The sequence below is a fragment of the Neltuma alba genome, unplaced genomic scaffold, assembly GCF_004799145.2.
Source record: "Neltuma alba isolate B1F8T4 unplaced genomic scaffold, ASM479914v2 tig00011216_pilon, whole genome shotgun sequence".
Taxonomy (NCBI): Eukaryota; Viridiplantae; Streptophyta; class Magnoliopsida; order Fabales; family Fabaceae; genus Neltuma; species Neltuma alba.
This window is the reverse complement of record NW_021635940.1, coordinates 1-21,711: the sequence shown is the minus strand read 5'-3', so window position 1 is coordinate 21,711 and position 21,711 is coordinate 1. Positions and strand designations below refer to the sequence as shown.

The 21,711-nt window shown below is 35.2% G+C and overlaps 2 protein-coding genes and 1 long non-coding RNA gene across 4 annotated transcripts; all 3 read left to right on the top strand.

The window, feature by feature from the left end:
* The first annotated feature begins 13,686 nt into the window (after positions 1-13,686).
* On the top strand, positions 13,687-16,534 carry LOC114762491 (transcription factor GTE4). Of its 2 annotated transcripts, XM_028951983.1 has the most exons (5): positions 13,687-13,791; positions 13,880-15,974; positions 16,068-16,113; positions 16,212-16,325; positions 16,451-16,534. In XM_028951983.1, the coding sequence occupies exons 2-5, from the start codon at positions 14,112-14,114 to the stop codon at positions 16,507-16,509; spliced, it is 2,082 nt and encodes a 693-aa protein (XP_028807816.1). In that variant the 5' UTR covers positions 13,687-13,791; positions 13,880-14,111; the 3' UTR covers positions 16,510-16,534. The 2 variants fall into 2 exon arrangements, with proteins under 2 accessions (XP_028807816.1, XP_028807815.1); XM_028951982.1 differs by having other exon boundaries at positions 13,707-15,974.
* Positions 16,535-18,044: 1,510 nt separating this feature from the next.
* Positions 18,045-18,474, top strand: LOC114762490 (uncharacterized). The gene is made up of 2 exons (XR_003742258.1): positions 18,045-18,290; positions 18,379-18,474. It is a non-coding gene; the product is annotated as an uncharacterized LOC114762490 (long non-coding RNA).
* A 500-nt stretch (positions 18,475-18,974) lies between these two features.
* LOC114762476 (uncharacterized protein HI_0077) lies at positions 18,975-21,498 on the top strand. The gene is given in 11 exon segments (XM_028951966.1): positions 18,975-18,983; positions 19,107-19,302; positions 19,305-19,499; positions 19,502-19,533; positions 20,097-20,162; positions 20,164-20,212; positions 20,215-20,338; positions 20,428-20,524; positions 21,173-21,209; positions 21,212-21,288; positions 21,450-21,498. Coding segments are annotated over 11 exon segments (891 nt in total). The 3' UTR covers positions 21,459-21,498.
* The last annotated feature ends 213 nt before the right edge of the window (positions 21,499-21,711 follow it).

Here is a 21,711-nt window from a genome sequence, read left to right as displayed (position 1 = left end):
ATTATTTGTCATTTGTAGGAAGGGGTTTTAGTTTTTTTTTTTTTGCTCTTGTGCACTTTTTAATATTTCTTTGTAAATTCTGCTCTTATCAATTATAGCAAAAGTAAAGAGAGAATAAATTGGTAAAAAAAAAAAAACTAGTATTTAATGTTCTTTTTAATAAAGGCAAATGTAAAAGATCTCATCTATTTAGTGTTTTTTTGTACTCCTTTGATCCTATTTATAAGTCACTTCTAACATATTTTACACAGACTAAGAAAAATTTTAAATTTCATTAATCTCATTTAAAATTTAACAATTTTTTAACTTTATTCATATTTAATATGCATTGTATCCAATTAAAACAAAATCAATACAATATCAAATAAATAGTAAAATTGTATATTCATATGAAAATTTTTTCTCTTTATCCTATAAATAAGATTAAATTTTTTTTCTGTCCTATAAAACAGAAACACGTGAGCAACTTCTACAATAAACGAATAATAAAAATGAGAGTGGTACTAATTTTTCCCGATCAAAATCACCACCAACACCATGACACCAAGCTTCGTCATCAGTATTTGTCAAATATCGATACTGGAGAGCAGCTCCGGCAATGCTAATCAATGAGTAAACATCAACACATATTAGCTGCAGATCATTCCCCCAACATTTGGAGACTTCCTCTTCTTTTTTTCTTTTTTCTTTTTTTGATCCGTTTTCTTACTAACACCTTCAAGAGACTTCTGCCCTGCACTAGTTACAATCTTTAAAAAATCTTAAGATGATAATAAATAAAAATACTGGAAAATATTATAAATAAAATACTGATCAAGCAAAAAAAGGGGGGGGGGAAGAACAGGGATATTTATAAGGATAGTGGGATTGAATTGAGTGGTGGGAGACAGCAACGTTGCATGTGGAGCGCTTTGCGATTGCAACTGCGATTCACAATTTGCCTGCAAACATTTCAAATAATTCACTGTCATAGGACCACTCCAAAGTTTGGCCAATACGTTCCCTCTCACCTCACTATATCTCTTTTCAGATTTACAAAGAAAAAATTATCAACAAATTGGTAAAAAGACAAAAATGACAGAATTCATCGATTCCCATATTTGACTTTTTTTTTTATTATTATGTATTGAATGATATTAGCCCGTTTAGGTTGTCGGTGAAAAAAGTAACGAGACTTCTAGTAAAAAATAAAAAGCACTGTGTTCTTATGTCAGGTGCGTATAATATTATAATTTTATTTACAATACACCAAGCGTTCTAAAGTTGACGATGCTAACGCAACTAGAAAAAATAATGCCAGGTATTAGATGCATTAAGAAAAATAAGATGAGGCCATCAGGGCGTTGAACATACTTTTACCCTTATCTTTTATTATATTGATCCTTAATATAACAGCTAGTTGACTAATTTGAGTAGATTAAGGAAGTTTGTTATGTTAGTTATTTATAGTAGATAGGTATTATCTTTCCTAAAATATTATTGCTAATTATGTGTGTTAACTAAAACTAGCGTTGGATCAAACCTTTGACATGTATAACTATTACAATAAATATTTTTAAAAAATAGATAAATATGAGAGATAAAGTGAATTTAGGTTCTATATTTAAGATCAAATTAAATATTAAACTAGTTTTTATATTAAGAATATGAGGTAATACTCCTCCAATCCTTAATGTAAGACCCATTTAACTAATTTGATTAGATTAAGAAAGTTAGGTAAGTTAATTAATTATATTTCTCAGTAACCCCTCTCCCTCTTGTACTTGATTATGATTGAATGGGGTAATATAGAGAAAATTGATAAATATAAGAAATAAGTCTTATATTTAGAATCAAAATCAACTTAATAATTAGATCCTATATTAAGGATCAGAAGAGTATTATTTTTCATGTGAAGATATGAGGATCCATTTCTAAACATTTTAATTTCTTTTCTTTTTTAATTTAACTTTCTCCCACCAATCATGTCTTGCTTATTACCGTCCATCGTTTTATCTTATCATTGTCACATACATAGGGAAATCTAGGGGTCCACTCTTCTATTCATTGCTAGGATGTAGAATCTATATCTCAACGTTGACAAATTCCAGAGTAAAAACAAAAAAGGCACATATAATCAACAAACAAAACAAACCGTTTTTGGGTTTAAAAGGGTTTTCATGACACGTGGATTAAAGGCTGGGCTCATCGTGAGGCCCAAATAGGTCATTTTCTTGGGTCAGCAGAACTGCCGCAGAAGTTGAGCCTAATCAAATCAAAGATGGGTTACCAATAAGAGTTGGTCTAATTGATAAGAAGTCGGTTTATAACTCATAAGATTATGAGTTTAAACTGTTGCTGATGTGAGAACCTTATTGATGGCCTATAAGCAATCTATAAGTATCTTTGTAAACGTCCCGGATCCAACTCATCTAAATGTTTTTGTTAAAAAAACAATAAAGGTGAATTCTTGGGCTTTGATGGCCCAAGAATCATAGACTATCATATCAATATAGCATATTAAATCAAATTTTTAAAAGAGGTTTAAATTAAAAAAATCATATAAATTTTTATAATTTAGAATATAATTTGGATTGAATTAATATATGACTCAAAAAACAATAAAATAAAAATTAATTTTGGAAATAAAAAATGATTATCATATTTTTATTTATAAGAAGTAAAATACTATACTTAATAATAATTGCAAATATATAATAAACTCGTGATTTCCATTCAAGTTTGCTTTTCACAAATAATCAGGGAAATTACTATGAAATTTCAATAAAAGAATGTAATCCTAAAAAAGTTTCGGTAACAAGTAAACAGTATGAATCTCATTTTAATGTTTAACTTTAGAACTGATGCTTCACTTATTATAGAACCTTTTAATTATTACATTTTTTTGGGACTCCAGTAGTTATGCCCCAAAGTCTAAAAACGTACAGTCTATACGCAGTTCTTTTTCTGAAACAAAGAGTTATTTTTTAAAAAAATCACACAAGTACAGCTTATATATTTTCAAAATGCATGCTTTAAGCAAGAAGTCCAAATTTTAACGCGATACGTAGGTTTTGTAAATTTTTCGTTTTATAGCACATTATGTACTTTGGCCGAAAACAAAAGATCGTGTATACGCAAAAAAAAAAAAAAGTAAATAAAAAAGCTTAAAGAAAAAAAATGTATATTTCCTAGTGATTTCCTTATAACAATAGATCATTTGGCACTAAGAGACGTCGAGCACGATTTAAAAGATCTTCGAAATATTGCCCCGAAATTTCCCCGCCAATATTGGGAGAAGAGACAGTTTGGGACCGATAAATAAAGGGAAAATAAAAAATAAAAACTGTGGGATTAAAAAAAATCAGAAATTGAGACCCATAATAATATTAGTATGGGTTTTGACAATAATTTTTATGAATTGGTCCTTATATGTAATTTTTATAATTTCATGGTTTTTATTTGTGATTTTCTCATAAATAAATAAATTTAGTTTTATTTAGACCCAACACATCAACGTTATATGTTTAAGATTTGAGAAAATTTCGTAGCTAATTTCTCATATTTGACATTGAGATGTGACAATGTGAAGTCTTGCTTTTACACACACAGAGGGTAATATTTTTCAAAGGAAACAAATATTTTACTTGGGAGATATTATTGGCATTTTGTCCTGTTCATGTGATTTGTTTAATTACTTATACTGTAATACTAGCTCCGGTCCTTAATATAAGACCCTATTTAATTTTTATTTTGATCATAAATATAAGATCCTAATCCACTTTATCTCTCATATTTATATATTTTTTTTCCAAAGTAGTCATTCTAACAATAATAATTCTAATCAATACACTTGATTAGCAAAGATATTTTAGGAAAGACAATACCTATTTAGGACAAATAACTAACTCAACTTACTTTCTTAATCTTCTTAAATTAGTCAACTAGCTTTTATAATTAGAACGGAAGGGAGGTAGTATTTAGAAAATCACCTGCTATCTTCTCTCCAGAATATCTCGTCAGAGGGGACGGAATATTCCATTGCCTTGAATTAAAAAGGAAAAATAAAAAGTGTACTAGGTTGCCTAGACAATTTAAATTGCAGATAGCGACAGTTATATATTACAGAAAAATACTACCTCCGCTCTTTAATATAACATCTTGTTTGACTTTTATTTTAGTTCTAAATATAAGATTTCAATCCACTTTGTCTCTAATATTTATACATTTATTCCCAAGGTAGTCCTTTTAATAATGGTAATTCTAGCCAACATACTTGATTAGCAAGGATATGTTTGTAAAAAAACACCTATTTATTAGAAATAACTAATTTAACTTATTTTCTTAATTTCTTTAAATTAGTCAGCTAACTTTTTATAATTAGGAACATAGGTAGTATAAAACTATGAAGAGAGGCCTTGCTTTGAATTAAAAATCCTTTAATTTAATAGACCAAAAGAAAGCCCCTCACCTATTGATCTTCTTAGTCACCCTCGCCCAATTACATGGAGATACTGCTTGGCCTTTTATTTTTATCTTCATCTTATTTTCTGTTGCTTGGATTAGACCAACGCTATGGATTTAAAAAATGATACTTCTCCAATACTAAATATAAGACACATGTTGTAGTGTAATTTATGCTATAAAATAAGTCTTATATTTAAGACTGGAACAGTATTAGCCAGTGAACTCCTTGACTTTTGCTATGATTCTTTCAAATTAATATTCTTGATTCTTATTATAAGTATCTAATAACAATTTTTGATAAATTAACAAAATTAATTAAATTATAATGATTTTTTTAAATAAAATATGACAATTGTTCTTAATAAAAGTCATTAATTACAGGAGTTTGATTAATTAGTTAGGAAATCTGAGACAAACATGTCAGGGATCCTTATAATAAGCATAGGAGGGAGTATAAAAATTGAGTGTTAGAGTGTATACAAGCAAATTAACTAAGAATAATTAAATCTGAGGTGAATTTGATGAGAAGCTCAAATTATTTTGGTGTAATAATATTGGACAAGTCTCACAAATATTTAATAAACAAATATTAATATTAATGATTAATATCACAATTAGCCTTTATAGTTTGATCAAATTTTAGCTTTATTTCTTGTAGTCTTAAACTGTTGGTTTTGATTCCTATATTTTCATAATTTTTGTACTCAAGTTTAACAAATGGTCTTTAATTTGTACTTTTGACGATTTTGATAATTTAATAACAACCAAGTCCTTCTGAATAAAGGCAAAAACCAATGATTTGAAACTACAAACATCAAAATCAAAATTGGATCAAATCGCAAGAACTAAGAATGACATTAACACTAATATTAAAGATAATAAAACAGTTATTAGGGTTTGTTACTGTATGAAGAAGACAAACAAACACACATAAAATATTAACAGTAGTCTTGTGTATGCTTGAGACCTATGTGGCTGTATTTAATATTTTTATTGCGTGATGGATCACCATTGTGAATTGATAGATAGAACAAGCAAAGAGATCACAAGAGGTGGCATTTTATTCAAGTGACTCTTCCATTTAATTATCAAAGTGCTAATCACTCTTCCTTTTCCGCAAGGATAGAACATTATAATACAATACGTACACAGAAGATAAGATCTGACCAAAACATATGGATTTCGAGGTGATATTTTTACGTGGCGATCCGTTAAGGGGAAAAAAAAAAAGCAAGTTCAGTGGAAGATATATATGATCACAGAATAATGATAAGTGTTTAATTGCCACTAATTAGATAGAATATTTGCCTACCCATTTAATAATCTGTCGACCACCATCCATGGATTGCTCGTTCGGGAATTAATGTGCTGATTTATGACTTGCAACATATCAAATATAAAGGCTTTAAAATCAAATAAACAAGTCGTGTGATTGTGTCTAGAGCAGTCAAGCTTAAAACAGCAGCAGAAAAAAACCTAATTTCATTGTGTCTATGGAAAAATTATTTTAGGACAAAGTGACATCCAGCATTTTGATGTATTTTGTAAGTTGTATGTAACACCCTGATCTTATTTAATTACAATGTATTAATTATTTTTATAGTCATATAATCATTAATATCAATGTCAATATCAAATATAAAATAAGCTGCAAATTTCACAAGTTACAGTACTTGTGAGATTATCTATGGCACTTCACTTTAGGTAACCTTTTCCGGTTGTTCAACTCTCAATGAAAACACTAATGTGATGAGTATAAACCCAAAGGGAGAGCTCAATCCCCAAAGATTAGCTTATTGGGAAGAAGAGCCCCTTGAATTTATAAACATTTATAAACCCCACAACACTTGTGAGATTCCTCAATGTGGGACTCATAACATTATCCTCCAAACTTCAAATTAAATCACTGTAACTGATATGTGTATGTACACATTTTGGTACATTAATGCTGCTAATTACATCGCTACTAGATTCCCCCTTCAAGCTTTTCAGTTCTTCCAAGCACATACATATATAGGAGAGGTTAATCTCCAAAAGGGTTCATGCAAGCATTGGCTATTGAAACAATGACTTTACTCTGCGGAATAATCCAAACTGACAGCTTCATTATCATATGAGAATAACTATCGTAAAAATATATTACGGACACGCAACAAAACAAGACGCTTTTTATCCATTAAAATCATAGATGTCATTTGTCATGTGTGTCTGGAGATTAAGGTTTTCAGCTGCTGGAAACTCATACACATGCACGTCACATGGATCGGTCGACCTCTTAAGCACCAGTTTCTCTGGTTCATTAACACTGAGGTTTTCTTAATTATTATTGCCTAATTAATTTTCCCAAATATCGAAATTGGATATATTCCATGCCCCATGATCAACTCACTGACAATCTTACGTGGAGCCACCCGCCCATCCAAATCTAATCTGACAAAATGGCAGCCGTCACAGGCATTATGAAATCTGCTGCTAATTTTTTAATTCAATCTGTTATTCTGACCCTTGAGCGTTGGAGGGGTTAGTCAAGCTTCTAAAGCTGGCCAAAGAGTGTTGTGTGTGTGTATGTGACTATCATTTGCTATATGCCCATTGGTTTGTTTTTCTGCAAAAATATTATTCCACTTCCCTCTGGACATATTCACTGGAATTCGTGGAGGACGACATGGGGCACATCACTTTCTGTTTGTATATTAAAGGTTAAAATATGCTGCCCAATTAGAATTGCATCGGTATAAAGCATAATGGGAGTGACCTACAGGTAAAGGAACCTCTCAATATATAGCAGCTCAGTAGGGTTTGGTACGTATTTTACAGTCCAGATTAATCAAAAACCCTAAACAAATATTACTGTTGAAAGGTTACCGCAGGATGGTCCAGGTTTAATTTGTTTCAAGTTGATATCCACATGGTCCAGGGAACGCAACTCATCATATATGCCTATATTAACTCCTACTATATACATATATATATATACTCCTCTGATCCTTATTATAAGACCCCATTTGACTTTTTATTTGGTCCTAATTATAAGACCCCAATCTATTTTGTCTCTTATATTTATGTATTTTTTTCCAAAATAATCCTTCTAATAATGATAGTTTTAGCCAATATACTTAATTAGTAAGGATATTTTAGGAATGACAACACTTATTTATTATAAATAACCAACTTAACTTACTTCCTTAATCTCCTCAAATAAGTCAATTGGGTCTTATAATTAGGACCGGAGGAGTATATATATACCTATGTGCTTGTTTAAAACTGTCCCTTTCAATGCTTGAATGTTTGTACGAGAGTATCCGATAAAGAGCCAAGCGTTGATAACTCTTTTTATAATATCCATTCTTTCAAATTAGGAGGCATCTCGAGAGTAAAGAAAAGGAACAGAATAATAATAATCGGTCACTCTCAATATGGGTGGTCCAGTTCTTTCTAAGCATATTTAACGAAAATATATGGGCATTTTGAGTATCTCCATTTCATGCGGGTCGTTCAAACCCTCAACATTAAACATGATCTAGGAAGAAATCCTAGGTAACCATGGATCGAAATTAACCAACTTGCCCCCGCAGGCTGCAACTAGCATTGATGCATTACATGCACTGAACAGAGACGCTTCGGGCAGGGAAAGAGATGGTTTCATACATGTGAATTAGGAATCAGGACCGAGGGTCATCCAACATCCCATGTGACTAGAAGTGTAAATGCCGGAAAATAAAAGCTAAGCAAACAATACATATATATTTTCATTCATCTGAAATTCTGCTTTCAGTTGGGATATGGATGTGTCTGTATTTATTTAATTTCTTTGCTTCGTGATTCGTCTGTATACATAAAGTTTCGTTACAATTTAAAAAACTTAGTACCTACATTTAAAAACAAAAAATAATGGCAAAGCAAAAGCAAATCTAGCTTTTTATCTCAGTTAGGGTCAAGTAGAGGTCCACTGCATGTTGATTCCACTTACATTGATCCATATAGTCCCTTAAATTATTCAAACTTACAGGTTTCTGTCATGTAATAGAAGAAAACTCAGTTAAGAATGCTTTTCTGGTTACAAGTTTAACCCATATATAAATACATTTCAAGTCAGCTTCAAAACTACTCATCGATCCAAGCCCTTCCCTTCGCTGGCTACTGTCTTGAAACCCTAAACCACCCTCTTTAAACTCTCACTCAGATCTCACAACGCACCTATCATGGCAAACAAAACAAATATAGCATTATTAATCTTCCTCTTCTCGAGCTTTCTCTTCATGAATTCGGAGGCACGCATGCTCCAAAATCGCCCGTCCATTCACAAGAATGTCAATGGCAGCCTGCGGCTTCTTCATGAACTGCTGAAGCAAAGGATACGTGGTCGAGGTATGGAAGAAGTTGGTCACGGAGACAGACCATCGCCAGGAGGACCAAATCCTAAGCATCATGGTGATTCACCACAAAAGTCACTCTAAAAACGAGGTTTCTGCTGTCCTGCAGAGCTTGCAGGTGTTGCTCAGGATGGATATATACATCGTATATCTTACTTCTCCTCCTGATTTTCCGATAACGATGTGCATGCCTGCTTTCGGATCATCCTATGTTGGAAGGCATATGTAGGTTGACGTACGCAGTGATGAGTATGATGTTTGTGTTGGGTTATTTGTGCACTGTACTGCAGTTACTGTGTCCTTCTTTTTGCTTTATTTTCGTTTTCTTGTTTGAATTTTCTCGTGAGACGTGGTGTTTATTCAGTTAAGTTATGGAAGAGCCTTGAATGTTGTTAAGTGCCTGCAGGGTTTTTGTCTTGTGCGTGTGGTTTTTAGGGTTTTGTTGCATTATATTAATGATACCAGGTTTTTCTTTATTATATGCAGACTATGCATTGTGATTATAAGCTTTTATTTGGACCTCGGAAACCTTAAATGTGGGAGATAGATTTTAAAATTTTAAAAAAAATGAGTTTGATAATCTTTGGATCCAAAACTCTAATAAACTTATGAATCCTGTACACTTTTATAATCTTATCACAATGGGACTACGGTCGGATTCACTATGATCAATATAATCTCTTTCCAAATATACTCACATATACTTTACAACTAAACACATGCACACCTACAGGGTTTGTTTTGTGCCTGTGACCTTTGACACCAAGGAAAGGATTTGGGAGCAGCTAGGCGCGGTATGGCAATATATTTGCTCTTGGCAACCATGTTGCTTTTTAATTTATTATATTCGAGATACCGTCAGATAATGAATAGGAGTATTTTTTTTAAGTGCTTTGATGGCAATTTATATAAACAACAAATGAGTAGTTATTGGGCCCACATCTAATTACTACCTTCAACATTTAACATAAGAGTTTATTTGACTTTTATTTTGATCCTCAATATAAGATCCAATCTATTTTATTTTTTATATTTATCCTTTTTTTTCAAAACAGTCCTCATAATAATAGTAGTTCTAGCCAATACATTTCATTAGTAAGGATATTTTAGGAAAGACCACTTATTTATTATAAATAACTAACTTAACTAGTTTTCTTAATTTACTTAAATTAGTTAACTAGCTCTTATATTAAGGACTTGAGGTAATATTAAGCACTCTACTCCATGACTATAGTTTCTGAACTCAATACTATGTATATCTAGCCCTACGTATAAGATATATAGTTTGTAGTATAATTTATAATACAAGCTATATCTTACATTTGGGATTGAAGGTAGTATTATTAAGATCACACAAGTTCTCTTCTGTGTGGCCCTGGGTGCTGGATACCTTTTCCCTGTGAGACAGGGTCTTCAAGCTTTTGTTGAATCTCATTTTTGATAAGGCATCAAAGTAACCCATTGTTCTAGAAAAAAATATGTATAAGTTGACTTACTGTCAGCAATATATATATATTAATCGGAAAGCATAGGCGATGGAGAAGCACTAGCAGTATTCTAAAAAGCTTAATTCAGCGCTTTGTTGAAGAGAGTTTAAGGCGGCGTGAGGAGGCATTATCTAGCAGTTTTCTAACAAAACCCAACACTGAGCTTGAAGGCAACGTTTAATATATTGCCCACTCACTATAACACAGTAAATTTGAAATGGCCAGCCAGAAGAAGAAACAGATATATATGGTCAACTACCTTACACTTGCAATTCCAAGCAGAACCACCATCAACAACGTTAGCATATCAAAAAATACACAACACAAAAAAATTTATTTTATTACCTCCGGTCCTAAATATAAGAACTAACTAACTAATTTGAGTAAATTAAAAAAATAAGTTAAGTTAAATATTTGCAATAAATATGTGTTATTTTTTTATAATATTTTTACTAATCATGTATATTGATTAGAATTACAATTATTAGAAGGACTACCTTGAAAAAATACATAAATATGACAAATAAAGTGAATTAGAGTTTTATATTTATAACTAAAATAAAAATCAAATGAAATAAACGAAATATTATATTAAGGACTAGAGGTAGTATTTTACAACAGTCAATATTAATATATATCAATATCAATATCAAAAATACATACATATATAACATCAAACTTATAGTAATTAAGTTTCTAAATAGTGCAATTTTATTTTCTGGGGCTCTTCTCCCATAAATGTATTCCTACGGGCAATCAAAGAAACAGTCAAATGGAGCATGTTCAAGGAAACTTGTTCACTACAATTACCGTTTTTAGTGACTATGTGAGTTTATAGGTGTAACAATATTTGAACACGCGCGCACACGCAGCTTATGTAAATACGTAAAGATGTTCTAAGTATGAGGCTAAAAGGAAATAGTAATAGTCATAATATATAAAATAGTCAGTGGCATGGCTCGATATATAATTGAGTGCTACATTAGTAGCATATGCCAAGCTGGCAGAATGCCGGACTGGTCCTATATATAGCAGCTCGTGCCTATTGCGACTCCTACCTTATTTTTATTTTAATTTATATATTTTACTGTTGATCCAATCTGTTAACACTTAGTGTCCGTTTGGATCAGCGATTGGAAAAGCAGCTTATAGAAAAGGTAGCTTATGAAAAAGTGAAGTTGGTAAAAGTTAAATTGGATAAGATGAATTGTGTTTGGATTTAAGTTCAGAAAAGTTAATTTGCAAAAGTAAGATTGGTAAAAGCTTGTTTGGATTATAGTTGAGTAAAAGTAAGTTTAGCTGAAAAATTACCAAAATGGATATGAGTTTTAATAAATAATGAAACATGATAAAAAATTGATTTCACATAATATAATGAAATTAAAATAATTTAATTTGAAGAAATCAAATTTAATGAGTGAATTAAATTTTAAAATTTGAAAGAAATCATAAAAAATATTTTAAACATAAATTGAAACATAAAAAAATTGAGATAATATAATGAAGAAGTGAAATTTAATGAGTGAATTAAAATCAAGAGAAATAGTTAAAAATATTTTAAGTATAAAGTGAAACATGATTAAAAAAATGATAAGAGAATAAATTCAAATTAATTTTATATGAATAAATAAAATTGATTAAGTGAATTAAATTCGAAAACATTAGAGAAATGAGAAAAAAAATAAGACAAATAAAAACGAAACAAATAGTTAGTTAAAACTGCTATATAAAATAAACAAGGATTTAAGATAGGGAAAACAATAATAGAAACAAAAAATATTATAAATTTAACCTCATCCCATGCTTCTCTTTTTCTTTTCTTTTATGTGATTTTTGGAAGAATTAAAAGAATATGCTTACAATATAGAGAGGGGGAAAAACATAAAGAAGTGTTATGAATTTTTAATAAGGGGAAAAGGTGAATTTACTTTATACCAGCGGCGAAGAAGCGCGGGAGCTCTCGGTGAAAATGTGTGAAGATTGTGAAAGTGAGCTAGCTCAAGGGACTGAGGGAGGAAAAGGCATATGAAAGAGAAAAAACAAAAATTATCTGACATGGCAGAACGGCTTTAAGCTCCTCTGATATAAGAATAAGCTCCTTCTTGGAGCTTATTTTAACTGGGCGTTTCAGTAGCTTAAAATTAGATAAGCTCAGTGAACTTCAAGTCTTGCCAAACGCCCTCATTCTCTTAGCCCGGCTTAATTTAAAATTTAAGTTGTTTTTGGGTCAGCAAATGCTGACCTAATCAGACCCTTAATTGAAACCCTCCCTCTTCCTTTTATAAAATACACTCAATAGACACCCCACCTTCCCCAAGTTCAGGACTTGACAATGATTTTAATTAATTGTATAGATTATTTAATATCTATATTTCCATTATACAGTTTCAAAAGTAATATTACCTGATTTCTTCTCCAACTATATTCCCATTATAGTTTGAAATCATTCAAATCAACATGGCTTTTAATATTTCCTATTAATATTTGTAGTGATCTTCTTATTAGTATTTCCTAACAGAAGTAACACTTAAGCTGCATTGTAGTAAATAAATAGAATGTGGTCCATCAAAGTTCTCACATCAGTTGCTGACCCTAAGAGTTCACTAGGGCCAAAACATGTTTTTAGACTTAAAAAACTATTTACAAAAATATTTATAAATTGCCTATCAACAAAGTATTATAGTTTTTTTTTGTGTTAAAGTATATGTATATTTTTGTTAGATGTAATCCTATTTGAGACATTATCGAATACTAAATGTGGACATATTTTCTAAATGGAATTTGAATTTTGATTCGTTATATTGTGAGAAACTAATCATTTTTGTTAGACTGAATTCATATTTATAAGTATTATAGTATTGACATGTCAAGGTATAAGAAGAATGATTTGTACTTCGAAGGTTGGAGCTTAATATATTGGAATTGGACCATATTCGCTAAACAACTAATTGGGCTCCACGAGAGAGAAGCCCATTAGAGAACGACTCAAAGGCGCGGAAAGAGAAAAAACATCACACCTACTCTTCACCCGCCTCGCCGGCGCGTGAAAATCTTTCCCAGCTGTGGTCTGCTCCGGCCACTCACCGAAAATGCAGGTATTCGTTACGCGCTATACCTCCGTCTGCGAAAACTTTTCAAATTTTCGCAATTGAAAGTCCCCGCCACAAAAGTCTCTCTCCCTTAAATTCCTCGGTTACGTACACGTCCCGCCCTATGCTCTATCTTATTGGTGCGTGAAACCTACGTCACATATGCTCGAGTGAGTCCGCGCCCTTCATTCGTGATGCTATAATACTTCCCGGGCACGACTCTGTGCGCACCTCAAACGCTTCATCTGGTCGATGGTTCTACACGAACTCACCGTTGCCGTACACCTGGAATCCGATAAAACAATCTTCGTTTATAGAGAGAGGGGGAAGACGAAGAGTTCTAGAGAGAGAAAGTGTGGAGCGAAAGAGAGAGTGCAAGATCTGATCGAAACCCAGGTAACAAGCTCGAAACCCTACTGCGCCTCGTTAGGTCTAAAGCTCGTTCTTTTGTCCGTTCTATTTCTCCCTCTCCTTATGTGCACAGGTTTATGTGTCTTCGTCTCTGTGGGTGAAAGCGGGTGAATTTGGATTTCGTCTTAGAAGGTCCCACGTAAGCCCTAAAAATTTAGAGTCGCAGGGTCGAAAGTCCTGGAAGTTCTGGTTTGCAATTCTTTCATTTCTTTGTTTGTAAAACCCTAGAATTAGACACAAGACTGGGATTTGATATTAGTTTTGGAAAGAAAAGGTGTAAAGAAAAGAATTAGGGTTTTGGATGTATGGCTTCCGGGCCTATAGTAGGAGGAGATGACGGAACTAGAGAGAAACAGAGGTACACAGAGAGTAAGGTGTACACGAGGAAAGCTTTTAAAGGACCGAAGAACAAAGCTAACGTTTTGAACACCGTTGCTACCGATACTGCTGCCCCCACAACAGCTAACAACGATGACAATAAGAATAGCACCATTAATAATGGTGGTGTCAATGAGACCGAAAAGAATGACACTAACGTTTTGGCTCTGCCCCCAGCGCAGTCTATTTTTCCGGATGAGAATACGGCTCAGCCAAGATTGAATTCAAAATTGGATGTAGTGTCAGATGACTCTTCCACCTTAAATCGTCGTCAGGACGAACCTCCAGGTCCGAATCCTCTGCAGGACGAACCCTCAGGCGCCAGTCCTCGGCAGGACGAACCCTCAGGCCCCAGTCCTCGGCAGGACGAACCCTCAGGCCCCAATCCTCAGCATGACGAACCCTCAGGCCCCAATCCTCATCAGGACGGTCCCAATCCGCAGCAGGATACTGTTCCCTGTCCTAAGGAGTTGCCATCAGCTAATGGTGCTATCAATCCTGGATTGGAGAATCGTATTAAGATCAACTTAGGCTCAAGCTCAAAGCAAGAAATGCAAGAGCTTCGGAGGAGGCTTGAGCGCGAGCTTGACACAGTGAGAAGTTTGGTCAGGAGAATTGAAATGAAACAGAGGCAGTTGGGTGGCTATGGCAATTCAAATATGCTAGCGAATGATAGAATTGGTAATACCATTGGACCAAGACGTGTTCTGTCAGGGGTAGCATCTGGTGGTGTTCCAAGAGAATCCGCCAGGCCTTTGCACCAGTTAAGCATATCAGTGCTAGAGAATTGTCAAGGAGTCGGTGAAACTGTTGAAAAGGAGAAGAGAACCCCCAAGGCAAACCAGTTATATAGTAATTCTGAGTTCTTGCTAGGGAAGGATAAATTCCCTCCTGCAGAGAGTAATAAGAAGTCAAAACTGAATGGAAAGAAGCAGGGTGGGGGAGAAATGGGACACGGTTTTGGGATGGGATCAAAATTCTTCAAAAGTTGCAGTTCATTGCTTGAGAAGTTGATGAAACACAAGCATGGTTGGGTTTTTAATGCTCCTGTTGATGTTGAGGGCCTTGGATTGCATGATTATTTTAGCATAATCACACATCCTATGGACTTGGGTACTGTGAAAACAAGGCTGAGCAAGAATTGGTACAAATCGCCAAAGGAATTTGCGGAGGATGTGAGACTTACATTTCGTAATGCTATGACATATAACCCACCTGGACAAGATGTTCATATAATGGCAGAGCAGCTATCAAAGATATTTGAGGACAGATGGGCCATAATAGAGTCGGATTACAATCGGGAAATGAGATATGTATTGGATTATGGGACAACTGTTTCTGCACCATCACCACTATCCAGAAGGGCTGCTACAATACCTCCGCCTGCCCTTGATATGAGAAGGATTTTGGACAGATCAGAATCGATGACGCAACCTCCAAGACCCATGAGCATTACTCCTTCTAGTAGAACCCCCGCTCCAAAGAAGCCAAAGGCAAAAGATCCGTATAAAAGAGACATGACATATGAGGAAAAGCAAAAATTGAGCACAAGCCTCCAAAATCTGCCTCCAGAGAAACTAGATACGATTGTACAGATCATTAAGAAGAGAAATTCTGCACTTTCACAACATGATGATGAAATTGAAGTGGACATTGATAGCGTAGATGCGGAGACTCTTTGGGAGCTTGATAGGTTTGTGACCAACTTCAGGAAAAGTTTGAGTAAGAACAAGAGAAAAGCTGAGCTTGCCATTCAAAGAGCAGAAGCTGCAAAGAATGCCCCACAAATGGTATAGTCTTGATCTGAATCATGATTGCCGATTGCTAGCCTGTGTTTGGGAAACAATTATTGTTAACTACAATTACCTTGTGATCTTTTGTAGGCGCTGGAACCTGCTGCGGTTGTGGCTCCTCAAGAAACCATAGCAGGTAAAATATTGAGCTGACTGGTGATGCATGAACTATTATTTTTTAAGCAATTTGTTATTTGTTATTAACTAATTGTTTGTCTTGCTATCTCTGGGCAGGTGAAAGAAATGCTTCTGCATCTTTTCCTTCACAAGCAGAAAAACAGGTGAATAATGGGAGTAGGTCAAGCAGTTCTAGCAGCTCAAGCAGTGATTCTGGATCTTCTTCAAGTGGTACTGCGATTTATAACTTGATAATATATATCCTACTTCTCATCCATGCGCACACAGATTTACTTTTGCCTGTTGCAGTTGAAGACCTAGTGTTCTATCTTTCTCATTTTTATTTATTTCTGCAGATTCTGATAGTGAAAGTTCCTCAGCATCTGGATCTGATGCAGGATCACCGAGGACCTGAATTAATTTAATTCTCTAAGGTATAATCACAGATATCAGAGTCTTAACCAAGTCATGTTCCCTTCATTTGGTCTGAAGTACTGTCTGCATAATTTAAATTTTCTTACCCCCCCCCCCCGGGGAAAAAAAATCGTACATTGCTATTTGCCTTATTTTTCCTCTCTTCGTAGCAGGTGTGCCATGCCTTTTGTTTGTATCCATTTTCATGATTGGGGATCTAGTCTTTTACATATTTGTTTCTGTTGTTTTTCTACCTTTCTCTGTATGGAAACTTAATCAAAGCTTGCAGGCCAATACCAGACCTTTACCACATGGGGGGCTCTATAAATTAAATTCTATTTGGGTTAAACCCAATTCTTGGAATCGCAGTAAAATGGCTACTAAATGTTTGATGCCTTGAACTTGTTTGTAGTTCGGAAAAGTAAAAAAGGGGGTGTGGTTTAATCTGTTGAGCTTTATTGGTTTGTGGGGCATTTGTTGGTCTGTCACTGGATGTAGGCATCTTGACAAATGATTGGTTATGTTAAGATTAATTGAATAAACTATCATTAAATCTATAATTACGTATACATTATTGATGGTTTGTAACATATTTACGCTTATGCATCACTAGTCTGTAGACAGGTGACATCTTGTTATGTCATAATCTAAATCTTAAGCATTTCATTTAATGGTCCCCTCTGAAGTAAAACACAAAGGGCGTACGGAGGGCACCTTGTGACCTCATCATGATGGGGTTTCTGTTCTGTCATTATAGACAATTATTGTACTTTTTTTGGGGGGGGGTTTGCTCTTGCCTTTTTGTATTGGTCAGCCATACTGTGTGTCTGTCCTGCTTTTCAAAATATCATTTTTATAATTCTGATGCACACAAACATGTGGCTCGCTCACATGGGTATAAAATAGAATTCATACGTCACTAGTGACCTTACCCCTTATTAAGAAATTATTTGCCTAGCATAGGTACAATGAATTTTTTTGGTCTTCATTGCTGGCTTTATGATCAAACATTTGGTAACTTTCAGATGGGCCTGGCTTTGACTATGTACTGCTAGTTGTTTTATAAGTGACTTCTTTGCCATTTCAAGTGGCATGATCCTATCCATTTTAGCTTCCCCGTCCTACGTAATAAATCAAATGGATTCAGATTCCAGATTTGTAGTGAAATCCTCGGTAGCTATTTATGTGTGCCAAGTTTTTTGGACGAATGGTGGTCATGTATGTCAATCTCTTGATGTCGTTTTTGTCATTCACTGTGCAGAGCTAAGGTCTGGTCTTCTAATTCAACTATTCGTGTATATGCTCTATTGCCTAGTATCGAGGCCAAAATAAAAAATGCCGAGTATGGTCTTTTTATTGAATAATTCAACGTGTTTAGTCCTTTAAAATGTGCTCAGTTGTGAAAGGCTTGATTGGCTGTCTGAAGAGTATTATCATTATTATTATCAATAATATACAAAATTGTGAAGTTGTGCTAAATGCTCACTGGTTTCCAACCTCTTATTTTCAATTCATGTTGCAGTGTAGGTATTAGAGTAGATAATTGATGACATGAAGATGACATGAAGCTTCCACATTATGGATCCAAATTTAGCAGCTGGTGTAGAGGGGAAGCATCACAGTCAAGGCCACCAGTGATCCTATCCTACAAATGCAGTATGGGATCTTTTTCTTCCCGTTTGTTGGAACTTTGCACCATTGCAGCTCGTGGCCGTATTTGTTTCGACACGGACTTTTGTATAATATTTGGTAGAATGTTGTGATAATTAGATAGGATTTTAGGTAGTTTTCCGTAGCATGTGTACATTGCTAACTACTGCTACTCATTAAGTTCTATTGGTGACTTCTTTCTTTGGTTTTGTGGTGGCAGATTCAGGATTCCTTGGTGTTATACAAAGATATTCTGTAATTCCAACTTCTTGAAGTCATTATTGGTTCACATGAAATCTCATTCTATGTTGTGGTATCCTGAGTCTGGCATTGGGTTGTTAAAACGTAATAACCATAGGGAGATGTTACTTTGTTTTCAATCAAGCGAGTTCATCTTTTGCTCTGCTTTTGTCCCCATGGTTTTGTAATATGATATCCTGAGCATCTTAGGAGTGATCGAGCAAAAGCGAACGTGTTTCTGTGGCTATTAGGCGGTTTATAGTCGAGATTAATACAATTGTACAGCCAAGGGTTTTATTTTTTCCCTCCATGCGTGCCTTATATTAGTTATTGTGATTAAGCTGTTATTTCGTCGGCGACGGTGAATTCTTCCGAGAACCAAGAGCTTTGTACGTTTGCAAACCATAACACACAAAAGAAATGAGCTTGCGATTATGAAGGACCCTTGACAGGCGCCTTTTATTTTTGGGTATGCCAAGCTCAATCCAAATGGAGTATTTGTTTTGATCCAAAAAGACATGCCCTTAGTGCAGAAATAAACAACTTGTCGGAGAAGCCTCGCCTCTCATTATGCAAATGGTTCTTGTAAATAAGAGTGACATGTGTTATATGAAAATAAAGGTGACGATCGAAATCAGGAAACGCCAAGATGCCAATGGGTTAGAAGTTTAAACGATGGAGTAATTTCTTGGGAGGGAGTGAGCAAAGCGTCTTGCCAGTTATGCTCTCATCACTCGCGCGCGGGTCGTTGTGCTCTCACGTCTCGCTCTGCCATTTCAAACCCAGAAGTTTCTCTCGTCGTCTTCCTCTTCGTCTACATCTTTCCATTTCTCACCTTGGTCAGGCCTCCAAGCGTGGAGGCAAAGTCCTCTCAACGAGAATCGTAGCTGGGGACCCAATGGTCCCGAACCCCAGCTTCTTCGGCTGCATCGACCACCGACGATGCGCATGATGCCCGGATTGGGGAAGCTGCTTCTTTGGCGGAGCTAGGCTCGCTGGTTCTTTCCACCAGTGATCCTCTCACCAAGTGCCGATTCTCTCATCTCGCTTACTCCAGGTGGCGCCGCGAAAACCTCCCTCTTGGGCAATTCACACACCCGCCACCCGACCTGCCCGACCCGAAAAACCCAAATTGGTTCGTTTTTCATTTTGGTTGCTATAACTTATGCGCTGTGGGATAGCTTTTGGGTTGCCAAAAATGACGAAGTGGATCATGTTTGTGGGGCTAATACATTTCTTTTTTGTTTATCAACGCAAGTTATTATAACTTCTAAGCAATTCACTCCCAAAAAAAAAAAGGAAGGAAAAACTTCTGGGCAAATTGTTCTAAAACATAAAAACATGGGGAGATTGTTGTTGTTGTGTTATTGTTACTGCTACTACTTCAGAAGGGATGACTACTTTTTGTTTAACACTCTAACTTGACCCAAAACTCGTAAACATTTGTCATTCCACTTCACTTACTCTCAATTACTTTTAACGCGGAGTATTCTCCACGTACTTGAATTCCTAGCGGTGATGAATATTCAATGAGCTAATGCAAGGTGGGGCCTTTGTGCTGCTTTGTTGGACTGCACGAGTTTTTGTCATGATTAGGCATGTGTAGAGAGTATTTTATTTTATCTTCATGCTGTGAAATGCAGTTTCCCTACTTAGGGAGGACTAAATTATTGCATGGGCTATTCCATGCCAATGCAGGTTTCTCCGAAGGAAATTCCTGATCCCAAAAGTTCAGGTTTGCCACTGAATGCTTATATGCTTCACACATTTGGCCCATGTTGAGCTCAATGCAATTGATTTGGCGTGGGATACGTTGTTCGGTTTTCTCCCTCCAGTGAAATTCTTGGGGAGGGATTCTTTGCTGACTTTGCTCATGTTGCTGATGATGAGAGCCGCCATTTTTCTTGGTGTTCTCAGAGGCTCGCTGAACTTGGTTTTAAGTAAGGATAGTTGCACTTTACGCTTTTTTTTCCCTCCCTCCCTAAAACATGGTTACAATGATTTATTTAGTATACTTTGTGCATACTAGATATGGAGATATGCCTGCTCACAATTTACTGTGGAGTGAGTGTGAGAAATCATCAGACAATGTTGCTGCACGTTTGGCAGTCATCCCATTAGTCCAGGTAACTTTGTTCCTCTTGTCCGGTCCTATTCTCAAGGACTTCTTTTCCAGTCTGTGGATTGTCTCGTTGGGTGGTAAGCGGCTTATTAAATTTGACAATGCATCTGTTTGCATGAGTCTATATGTTTTGTTATTCCATCTATCAATTAGAGATTATGTGACAAATAGAATGACTCATGCAGACTCTGCTGCTGATTAAGTGACACATCATAACTTTTGACCTTGAAATAAGTGTGAGCACTGGTCTTACTATTGGAACAATCCTGAGAATTCTGATTTCTCGATCCTCTTTTGGTGGCAAATAGCGGGCAGTGCTTGGAGAAAATTTTTTAAGTACTCCCTGAACATCGCCATCCTTGGATAAATGAGTAAAATATTGGTGTTTAATTGCTTATGATCAAGCATTCTGGAAGTGTTGCTCAAGGATTGTCACCACCTCCCTTGAGGAAATCCTAATCAAATGAAAATAAAATTGTCTTACCTTCATAGCTGGGTAGAAGGCTTTTCTTAAAAATATTTTTGAGTCATGGGGATTGACACGAATCCACCTCTGATCTTTTTCCCTCAGACATCACATGCTTCAGAGATAGAAGCGCTTTGATCTATATGATCTTGATGCTCTGAATGTACTAATTTATTTTACTTGTAGGAGGCTAGGGGCCTTGATGCTGGGCCACGGCTGGTGCAGAGTTAGTGGGATTTGGAGACAACAGGACATCAAAAATAGTCGCTAGGATCGCTGATGAAGAAGTTGCACATGTAGCAGTAGGTGTCTATTGGTTTTTATGTCTGTCAGAAATTGGATTGTCCCCCCTGACTCCACTTTCAAAGGTTTTTGAAAACCTACTAGATCTCATTGCATCTGCACGCTTATGTCCATATGGAAGGTTTACAAGCTTCAATACTATTTTGTACGACACCAGCAGACTTGCTAAAGGTGTACAATGTAGAACTGAAGGGTCCGTTTAATTTTTCTGCTCGAGATGAGGCTGGATCCCCGTGATTGGTAAGAACTTGTAGACTGAGCTTAACTTAGCCTATTCCAGATAGCTGACAGTTGGCAGTTTACTAATCCTCCTTCCTGATTCTTTGCTTTGTTGCTTGTGCTTGCCTCGTTTATTGTCTAGGTATGACCCATCATCTTGTGGCAGTCCTGAAAAGAGAGACGCAAATGACAGAAAAAACGAC